Source organism: Myotis brandtii, unplaced genomic scaffold, assembly GCF_000412655.1.
Source record: "Myotis brandtii unplaced genomic scaffold, ASM41265v1 scaffold603, whole genome shotgun sequence".
Lineage (NCBI taxonomy): Eukaryota > Metazoa > Chordata > Mammalia > Chiroptera > Vespertilionidae > Myotis > Myotis brandtii.
The window spans coordinates 46856-58061 of record NW_005370284.1 but is presented as its reverse complement, the minus strand read 5'-3'; the positions used below and the strand labels follow the sequence as shown (position 1 = coordinate 58061).

At 53.8% G+C, this 11206-nt stretch overlaps 1 protein-coding gene across 1 annotated transcript in view; it reads right to left on the bottom strand.

The window, feature by feature from the left end:
- The window catches only part of ANK2 (ankyrin 2, neuronal), a 114944-nt gene that overhangs the window by 59724 nt on the left and 44014 nt on the right, over nt 1–11206 (bottom strand). Inside the window, exons 18-21 of the mRNA XM_014550536.1 lie at nt 10569–10713; nt 8716–8727; nt 4993–5095; nt 4223–4326 (exon numbers count right to left, since the gene is read on the bottom strand). Of these exons, the coding sequence (XP_014406022.1) occupies nt 4223–4326; nt 4993–5095; nt 8716–8727; nt 10569–10713 (364 nt within the window). The remainder of the gene's footprint in view (nt 1–4222; nt 4327–4992; nt 5096–8715; nt 8728–10568; nt 10714–11206) is intronic.

Genomic DNA, 11206 nt, shown 5'->3' with positions numbered 1-11206 from the left:
GGGGGGGGGGGGGAGAGGGGTGGCTGCTCAGGGTGCCCTCTGCTCGGGGCTTACCCTGCTCGCTGCTGTGGCCGGGGCTGCCCCACTCCCCAAGCATTTTCTCTGCCTCTGGCTCACTTGTGTCTGACATACAAAGGATACGTTTATGGGACCAGAAAGCCAACCTTACAAAATAGTTGTTTAACAACTTAAACATCGTTTTCTTCATCCAAAAGCATTGACCTTCATGTACCTTCAGAAAGCTGGGGTGTTTGGAACCTTTGAACCACCAAGTTAACTGCTCTGCACACTTCACCATTAATGCTGTCCAAGGAGCAGCAGTCTCGGCTCCTGGGATGTAACTACCACTCCCCTGAGCTAATGTCCTCACAGGCTTTTTAATGGACTTTATTTCTGGGCATAGTTTTAGGTTCATGGCAAAATGGTCTTCAACATGTTTTTCTGAAAAAGACCAATTTTTTAATGGACTTCTGGTTGCTATATCTTGCAGGATAACATGATGAATTGACACTTAACTGTTGGCATGTGGCTACCATTGAAATCTAAAAATAAAGGCCTTCGGAATCAGATTAAATGGATCACAAAGCTGGCCGTGACCAAGCACGGAGCCTCACTCACTGAGCGCTTGGGAAATGGAGAAGAGCCGTGAATTCAGGCTCGTGCCCAAACCCTGCCGTGTAACCCCTGGGATGCCAGCAATGCCTGCTGGCCAGGTCCTGAGTGAGTAGCAAACTCTCTCAGGAGCAACAGCAGAAACCTCACTGCAGCCCTTCCTTTGCGGTGACTGGCTGTGCTGGGTAGTCAGACGGTTTTAGCTGCCGACACCTCCTCTTGGGTGGCCATGGACATGAGCCACTAGGGACAGGCAGAGGCGGGAGGAGATGCCAACATGGCCTACGGGTGCAGCTGTGTCTTCCGTGAACCTAGAGTCCTTGTGGGCTCCATAGGAACCACATATACCTTGAGCCGCAGTGCACAGAAAAGCTCCCTTAATTACTTCCTCTGTCAAAAACATTTCTTTTCTAACTTTTTGGGCAGATCTGAAGTGGCTTAACAATTCACCCAAGAATCTCAGTTCCTGGAAAAATACATGTAAAAACGACAACTCAGGAACCCGGTGTGGAATGAGTAAAACTGTAACAATCACCCTGGCCAGTTTGGCTCAGTGGATAGAGCGTTGGCCCTCGGACTGAAGGGTCCTGGGTTCAGTTCTGGTCAAGGGCACACACCTGGTTTGCAGGCTCAATCCCTGGCCCTGGTTGGAGTGTGTGCAGGAGGCAGCTGATCAATGTGTCTCTCTCATATCCATGTTTCTCTGTCTCTCCCCCTCCCTTCCCCTCTCTCTAAAAAATTAATGGATTATCAATGAAACAATATCCTTGGATGAGGATTAACAGCGACAAAAACAAAACAAAACACCCCACCAAAAAAACCCCAAAACAAAACTGTAAGAAACCAACATTACATGATATGAAATCATGAACGCTATTCGTGTACATTAACATGGTGACAGCGTTTAAACACCAGGAACGGCAGCACCGAGAACCCCATGGGTCCAAGTCCTGTGCTGTGTGTTTGCTCAAATGCCACAGCACAGGCCTTACTAGATGCCCGGTCGCCTGGCAACAGTAACAGTGAGGCCCACATCACACCAGGACCAGGACTGCACAGGGTGGTCCTTCAGATGATTTGGAATACATTTTGCTCAACTCAGTGGTTCTCAACCTTCTGGCCCTTTAAATACAGTTCCTCATGCTGTGACCCAACCATAAAATTATTTTCGTTGCTACTTCATAACTGTAATGTCGCTACTGTTATGAATCGTCATGTAAATATCTGATATGCAGGATGGTCTTAGGCGACCCCTGTGAAAGGGTCGTTCGACCGCCAAAGGGGTCTCGACCCACAGGTTGAGAACCGCTGGAACTGGTTTGGGATTTGTGAGTGATCTGGATGGTGTATGGGGAGTGTGTAAATACTGACGAGAACCTATGGAGTCCTTTTCTTTCTAGACAAAATGCTAATTGTATAAGAACTACGTGCCCCCTAAAGTCCTCTGTGGGATCCATAATATAACATGCATCTTCCAGGTAACGAAGGGAAATGCTGACCGTCTACCTGACCAGCCCAGGTCACGTACAGAGTGAGGCGGGGACCGGGGCTGGTGGGGGGGACCGGGGTCTGGTGCGGATGCCTCCGAAGGGAGCCTCACATTTTTCCTTCCACGGGCTGTCTGCCAGCTTCACGTCACACACAGGTGTGCTTCCTCCAGGCAGCCTGTCTCACTGAGCCGTGCTCCTGAGTGCCTGGCACACGGCGTGGCCCTTTGCAGAACTCAGCAATGTGTCAGGAATTTGTACGGGTTAATCATCTAGGTCTCCATCATAGTCAGAGCTTTGTTAGGTCAAGATGGTCCTTTCTCTCAGTTTGTGTAAAACACACAGATCTGGATACTGGCACTTGCAGAAATCACTCCACAGAGACGCCGCTGGACTGGCGGGGCCTGGCATGGTAAGGCTCCCGGGTGATTCTAATGCCCGGCCAGAGTTTAGAATATATGGTCAGCGATCACCTTTCAAGTTCACAAAAGAACTGGTTTATTAGAGACCAAGATTAAAGACCCTTATCTCACTAAGTGATTAATCTTTAACCACTGAGGCTCTAGGTTTTGACTCTTGTAAATTCGGCCATTAATAGTAAATTACATTGTGCCTGGCCGGTGTGCTCAGTGGTTCAATGACGACCTATGAACCAGGAGGTCATGGTTCGATTCCTGGTCAGGGCACATGCCTGGGTTTCAGGCTTGATCCCCAGTAGGAGGCATGCAGGAGGCAGTTGGTCAATGATTCTCTCATCACTGATGTTTCTCTCTCTCTCTCCCTTCCTCTCTGAAATCAATAAAAATAGATTTTAAAAAGGTAGTACATTACATTGTGCTTAAAACAACCCTTCGCCCCTGGGCTGGGGATGGCCTGGGCTGCGCTGGTGCTGGGGTCTAACCTACCACCTTCACGTTCCAGGGCCAACCTCCTTTCTTCTCCTCCTCATTGTTCAGAAAGTTGGTAGCAGAATGCAACGTTATGCTTTTTGAATAATCAATAGGTCAGATGTTAATGATCTCATTTTACACTTAGAATATGTAAGTAAATTGGGATGAGGTTTAATTTGGTTTTTATTCCCTTGCATAATTCTTGCATTAGGAACCTGCTTATGCTTTTTTTAACAAGGAAAAGAGTACTTTGATTATTTTCTATGTCTATGGACCTAGTTTTATAGTCTATGAATCTTTAGTAGAAGCTTAGACTATGAGGTGCAAACTTTGTAACTACAATGCCTCTGAATGCCTTCCTGGAAAGAGACTATTTTAGAATAATGGCAACAAGGAAGGTCCACAATTCAAATCATGCTGGGCATTACGGATAAGGAGTTTGGAACCATTTAAGCCAAAATGTTTGATTTAGTTAGATAACATATGGGTAGGGCTTTAAAAGGTGGTTAAGTGAGCAAATATTGTAAGAGTTTACATATAATTATGAAATTACTAGATGAATAAAAGTAATAGAATGAAAGGGAAAATGCAATTGCGAAGTGCTACCACTTACAACTCCTTCCAGAACTTATGGTCCACGTAACTGAGTTCCTATGCCTTCAGGACATATTTCAGGAGATTACCATTATTAACTCAAAGCCCTACGTTTTTAGAGAGTGGATGTGAAAGGTGGCATTTCTCAGTGGCTGCTGGCTCCGGGCAGGTGACTGAGCTGACAGGTGCCCTCCAGGCCCTACTGCCTACTGCACAGGACTCCTCCTTCCGTCTGTGTAACTCCAACCTCCGGGAACATCGCTTTCAGTGCATTCACTCGTGGGGAGAGGCATATGTTACCTGGTCAGTTCACCTTAGTAAATAAAACTGTCCAGAGCGCAAACACTCCTGCCCTTCCTTTCAAGATGTCTTAAAGCCCCGGCAGCTGCTGGTTAGTGAGCAAGCTGTCTGACGCAATGCTACCAGTTACTTTAAAACGTCAGCTTTTCTATGTGGAATTCAACCCTTTCTGCTGGTTTGTCCACGCAGATGGGGCCCACGGTGGACAAAGCTGTGTTATTTACAAGTTTAAATGAAGGTCACGTCCCTTGTAAGCTGGCCGCCAGCTACGCCGCCGCACAAAGCTGCTGCTGTCCGCTCGTCCCTTCCCTGATCTGGACACAGGACACCACGACTCACCCTGAGTGGATGGGGCTGGAAGAAAGGGCCACATTGTCCAGGTGCTCGGGGCCCCAGCTGAGGCGGTAGGCGCTCCTCTCCGCCTCCTTGGCGAGCGCTGACACCTGCACACAAAGGACACGGCTCAGGGACACGGCTCTCTGCCTTCCCTCCGACGACAAGGCGCCCGCCTCGGGAAGGGGCACCTCAGACAGTGGCACTGCCTGGAAAAGCCCCTCTGAAATGTGAGGCCGAGGTGCTCAGGTACTTGGTAACACAGTCCCGCTTAGAATGTTATTGATGTTGGATCACTGTCGCTGTCTTTGAAGAGGGTGGGTGTCCGTGGACCCAGCCAGCCTGAACTCTAACATCCTACCCAATGCCAGTATTTCCTAATAAACGACACCTTTTCTCTAGATAACCACCTAACACGGAGACGCAGGTGGCCGCGCCGTTCATCTCAGGCCTCGGACGGACGCACCTCCCCGCCCCACCCTCTAATGGAGGCCTCCTGGAGGAGTCGGTGTTCATACTCAATCTCCACAGAGGAGCTCAATAGCTGGAGAAACAAGCAGCACATTGTTTTAGAAAAACTCTGCTATTGAGAAATCTAGGGAACATTTTCCGTGTTTTAGGAAAAAATCCTCAAATCTCTTACCCTAGCCCATAACTAGCTCAGCTGATTTGTTGTTTTTTTTTTAGACGAAAAGGCTTTCTCTGGCTCTTTCCTGCAGCCGGTGATGCTCCCTCCCTCCCCGCCGAGGGAACAAGGTGCGCCCGCAGTCACGTACCTGGTGGCTGGGGATCACAACGGTGTCGTCGATCATGGCGCTGTCCCTCAGGTAGGAGGCGTGGCTCAGGGTGTGCGACCTGTCGGAACTGAAGGACCGGAGGCTGGCAGGTGAGCAGAGGCCGTGGTCACGCGCCCACGGTGGGGCAGGGCAGGGAGGAGGGCATGGCGAGCCGGGCAGGAGAGCGAAGAGAGCGTGCAGTTAGCTGCCGGGACCTTCCTGGGGACAGGCCGCGGTGCAGGGAGGACGCGGGCTCTGTGCCACCCGTCCCCGTCACCCCGAGGGAACACACCCTCTGCCCGGCTCTGCCACCCAATGGCAGGGGCCCCAGGGGACCAGGAGTTAGAATCTGACACTCCTGATCTGACTCCTGCTCTCCCCAGAAAGGTTTGAGGCCGGCAACTGGCGCTCACAAGCCGCCGGCACACAAATTCACGCAGGAAATAACTGCAGGGCTGATCTCTAACATCTGAGCCACATGTTCATCGCCCTGCGACTGGGAAGTATCAGGGGACAGCCAGCCCGAGGCGAGAACAGGTGACAGGCAGGTTTCCGTGGGCCCTCACCCGTCCTGCGCGGCGGTGACCGAGGGCCGGGAACCCCGGGAGGCAGGGATGGGGACAGCCGCATGCAGACTTCCTGAGGAAATAGCCCCTGGCTGTGTCCCGCATGGCCACTCAGAGGCCAGCACTGACCCTCGCATGTCCTGTGCTGCGCACAACGTCGCGGACGGGCGGGTCGCTGTGCGATGACACAGGCACACAGAAAGCGTTTCTAAGCACCGACCAGACCCAGACACGTCAGCCAGCACAAAGCAACTGCCAGGGGGAGACCGGGGGAGGCTGGTTCACACGGGCTCAGGCCTGGACAGCTAAGGCTTTTGTGAGATCTGAACGTCAGAGCTCTGAGCCATATGCTCCGATGTGAGGAGTGAAAACTGACATTCTCATAGATGAAGTTACATTCCTTCCCAGCCCACTTGCATGCTCAACTGACCAATGGGTGGATAGCTTCAGTGAGCGGACTTTCATGCGTGTCAGCCCAGGTCTAAAGATCTACATTCAAAGTATCGGCCCACAGCCCACAGCCCACAGGGGGCTGAGCCATGGTCCCGCGGTGTCTACAGGCGCCAAGGCGTGCACCCTGCAGCCGGCAGGTGTGGCCGTGAGGCGTGTGGAATTGTGAACTGAATGTCGAGCTGGCCCCCTTATCAGCAACTGTTCTCATTTTGCAACTACACCTAATTCTGTAAGCCACACACTGACCTTCACGAGGTGTCAGCCGAGCCAGCCCGTTGTCTCTGAGAAACTGCTGCTGGGCGGTATTTTGGGGGGGGGGGGGGGGGGGGGGGGGGGGGGGGGCTTCTCCCCGCCCCGCTCCAGGCTTTACACCCGAGCATTACAGGTGCGACGTGACACGAGTCCGAGGAGGGACTGCCTGACCTGAGCGTTTACACCTACACGAACCGCGTGTTTCTGCTAAGATGGAATCTAGGCCGAGTGTGAGAGGTCCCTCTCTTATGTTTCCCAGGCTCCTGGTGAAGACAGAGGGTCTAGACAGCCCAGGGCAGCAGGGCACCACGGGGCCACTAGGGCTCAGTCCTGGGGGCAGGGCAACCCCACTTATAGGTGTGCCTTGGGTTTCAACAGTGCACATTCCATAATGGGGTGCAGGGCACTGTGAGTGACCTTAGCCTGGCCTTGAATTGGGGGTGGGGTTAAATTACTGGGGCAGGAGGGTCTTTCATTTCAGCCAATCTTGTCTCCCTTAAGGAATGGAATAACTTTTTCTCCTGCTTTAAACTGCAGACACTTGAGCTTCGCATTGGACTCTCCCTGCTCTGGTGAGAAGTGGGCCAAGGGAGAGGCAACACAGCGGGCGCCTCCGGAAGTGCCAGGGCCGTCCCGGGCCCCACCAGCCCCCGGGGCTCCGCAGGCTGACCTGCTCATCCATCATCTCCCTCCACGGCTTTGGACTGCGAAGACCCAGACGGCGACTTCCAGGGTTACAGGCACTAGATTGACGTAGGCGGGCGGGGCCCCAGGCTCAGGGCGGAGGCCTGCTCCCCACAGCAGGCGGACACGCCCACCAGGTAGGACTGGCCTTGACATGCAGCCCTGGGGCAGGGGCAACAGGTCGGCAGGGATAGGAGCAGACCCCACGGTAAACACAGGGCCTCGACCAGACCTCGTGACGCGGCTGCTGCCATGGTCCAACGTAGACAGAGGCAGCTGGGACTGGATTCCACTCCCAGGGACACAGCACCACTGGCTGTCTGTCCACTTTAGGGGTGAGGGATTAAGGGGCTCATTTGGCCCTTAAGATGTGAAGCCACATTCTGCCGTCACTGTGGCCACCTGCCTAACCCAGGGTCAATCTCCCCGCTGGTATGCACCCCAAGGAGCAGAGGGGAGGTGGTGTTATTTTTTTGTCATTCTTGAAGCCCCAAGAGGAAAGGAATAGAGAGAGAGAAGAAAGGAAAGGAAGAGACGAGGTAACACAACCACAAAGAGAGATTAGGGCAGAGAGAGAGAGAGGGGGAGAGAGAGGGGGGGGAGAGAGAGATTAGGATATGTGGACAGAGGGGGGGGACAGCTGGAAGGAGAATGAATCCACTGGAACCATCTGTCTGCATGTCTCTCTACCTGTGGGATTTTATTCTGGCTCACTCTGCATCCTACAGTGCTAATTATTATTGAGGCAATGCTTATGGTTTTGAATTGCTCTTCTGTTCTATTTAGTTACAGACATATTGAAGTGAAAAAATGTTAAGTATTCCAATAGCAGAGAATTATTCTCTCTGAAGGAAAAAATGACCAGCACAGGAGTCTAGAATAATTCACATCTCTGGCCCAGAAACTCTTCATTTGATCTGAAACATTACAAACAAGTTAAAAACAATAGAGTGGCCATGTTTTTTGCATTAAGTCAGAGGCCGCAGTCTGCGGTGGATGAGTTTCCAAGACCATGGCATGGAGCCACAGGAGTGGCCATTCCCACCTGCGGGTCGGCTAAGATGTGCTGAAGGCTCGTTATGACCTAAACGCAGACTTCCCTCTGGCACGCTGCTTTACAGACACACGTTAGGTTGTATCCAAGTCCATTCAGTCCCCTGAGAAGGGCAGTGATGACAAATACTTCTTAGACGTTCAGTCATGGTGTCCTCAAGCCCCACGGAAGAAGCAAACACTGACAAGTGTGCATGTGTTTGCTCTCGCCCAGGGAGCAGCTTCCGTGGCTCACTGCCGGGTAGTGCTTTACACTGAATCTGGGTAGCATTTCAGCGTGAAGCACGAATAAAATAAAACGGAAGCAAAACCCAGTCGACTGTGTTCTCATCGCCGCACATCAAAATTGTGGATCTATTTTTAGTCTCCTGTGCGCCCACAGACACTTCAGGCATCACTGCGATCTTTCTATCATCTCAGCTGCACACGGGCTAATTGGGTTCCTTGCTGGAGCCACACTAACGCCCCCCAACCACAGGGGGCGCTGTGACAGGTGAATTCATGCCGGGCTTGTTCTAGTTTTCATTCTATTAACACATGTACCTTCCAGCCCAAGGAACTACTCAATTTAATACATAAAAACCCTAATTTGAGAATACACCCATGATTCCAGAATGGAAGCGCCCCTGTGAACACAGCACGCACACGCACATCGAGCAGGGAGCAGGGAAATGGATGGGCCGGGAGGGTTATGCTGCCAGCCACGGGCACCTACCTGGGCACGGCACTATTGGAGGCACCAAACAGAGAAACAACGAGAAGGTAAATGGTTACCAACAAAGGTAACATATTGAATTGTCTAAGCAAAACAAACACACAGACAACCGTGAACGGAGCCACTGCCTGCAGTTCCATCCGAGATGGCAGGTGGCGGCCTCCTGCTCTGGAAAAGCAACTGGGGCTGAGACCCCACCGCCCGTCTCCCACCCTGTCCTGACCTGCTGACCCGCGTCAGTCTAAGCAGGATGGGCCAGCCTCGGAGCCCGGCTCTACGGAAAGCATCGCTCTATTCCTCCCAACCCGAGTCCTTCCAGAGGACAAGGGATCCACTCGAGCACTGGTTTCTAATAAAAAAGACGAGGCTGAAAAGAAAGACCTCCCGGCTGACAGCATGCCTATCCATGGACTATTGGGAATGTGCCCAGACATCAACAACTCACTTATTAAAACCTGAAGTCTTTAAGGATCTCAGAGCGTGATGTCCGCATCCATCCGCGTGTCAGAGTTCACACGGAGCACGCCCGTCACCAGTCCCCGAGGGCCCCCTCCGGCAGCCTGACCCCAGGACTCCGTCTCATCTTCCTCTGCTCACCCAGCCTGAGGCCCTCCACCAGGGCTGGCCGGGCTCAAATCCCCGACTGTGATCACTGAGCTCAGAGTTCGAGTCTTCACACCAGCTCAACCGGCAGCAGCCGCCCGCCGAGTCCTCTGGCACCGCCCTGTAGGATGGGTCTCCTATCCCACCTCAGAGGGACCCCGCCCGGCATGCAGACGTCACCGCCTCCTTCACTGCACTCAGCACCCACTGAGGAACACCATTCCTCCCCAACCAGGAGCCCTGCCTTGGGATCTGATAAGACCTTGAAGCCCTCCCCACCCTCCCTCCCCGCCACCAGGGCCCCGCACCCCCAGCCTCCCCGCCACCAGGGCCCCCTGGCACCCCCAGCCTGGCCTCTCCCACCCGCTGGGCTAGGAATTCAGCCATTAGTCGTATCTTAGTCACGTCTCTACCTGCAGCGCCCAGGCAAGGCCGGCCCAGGGGGATGCAGGTCACGGGCACCCTGAGCTATTTTAGAAAATGGGGGGTGGGGGGGGGCAGCACTGGCGTGCAGGGAAAAAACCCAAGAAAACTCTGTGTCTATCCGTTTAGAAATGCCTCCCCTTTGGGGCATGGGTTTCCTGGACTCAACATGCCGGACACAGCGTAGAAACGCCAAGATGACAGGTGCCAACTGAGATGACTGAGGAGCAGAGACACTGCGTGCACTTCAGGCCGACCACACGCACACCCACACCACAGCCCTGCTTCTGATGGGGAGCCGTGTTCTTCCTCAGAACTGAACAGCCGCCGAGTGCGGGGCAGTAGCACCCAAAAGCAGCGCTGCTCTGGTATTGCAGACGCCCATCGCCGCCCAGATCGGCCCATCAACCGGCTCCTGCAGGTCCGGCTCCGAGTGCGGTGCCAGGCCCTGGTGGGTTGTCCTGCCTCCTCCTCCCATCGCGTCTCTGGCCCTCCCTCCAGACAAGCTTCTGCTCACAGAAATGACAGCATCCACCGACACCGGGGCTCAGAGGGCCCACAGGCAGAAACGTCCTTTTTACTGGGCTACAGGGAGGTGGCCGGTGACTGGAAACCTCTACTTAAAGGGGGACGTCTCTGCTCCTTATAGCTGCTCGCGTTACTATTTAATCTCTCCAGGCCTCAGTTTCCCACATTGACGTGGTGAGGAAGCAGGGAACCGCTAATGCCAAGAGGGGGTTTCCTCTGAGTGTCAGCACCGCGCCTGCTTTCTTATAAATGGAGTGCCCTGGCTCCCCGCTGGAGTGCCCGTGCAAGCCCGCTGGTACCTGTCGGAGCGCCCGCCCTCCAGGCTGTAGCGCAGGTAAGTCAGCCCGTCCAGGAACTGGCTGCTGGGCAGCGAGTCGTCCCCCAGCTCCTTCAGGTCCTCGGGCCGCAGGTACTCCCCGCCGTCCCCTGTCATCGTGTCGTCTCCTGGAAGCACGCGGGGAGAATTACTTGCTGAGTGAGGGCAGCGTGACGAAACCCTGCACAGCAAGGCACGCAGAGCCCGTGTGCCGAAGAGCGTGAACACGCAGAGAAACTGCGTCCGACCCGCATCCCCACTCCTCACCGAGGAGACACCACCACCTGGTTGTAATTCTTTGTTCAGTGTTTTTCCTCATGTCCCTGTCGTGGCAGCTGATTTACAGCCGACGCCAAGTCAACAAGAGGCAACAGCAACCCCCCCCCCCCCCCCAACACGGGCACACAGGACATGCACTGACGCTGCTTGACGGGAAGGACTAACCAGGCCCGAGGGGGCAGAGGCTGCTTCAGGATGGTGCCCACTGGGGGCCTCGGGGAGGGCGGCTGGTTTGGCGACAGGGGCTTTGTAGGGGTGATCAGGTGAGCACTGACATGCAATCTGAGCTGAGGAACCACTGAGCATGTCCTTACAGGACAGGCAGACACGGGACTGCAGGCC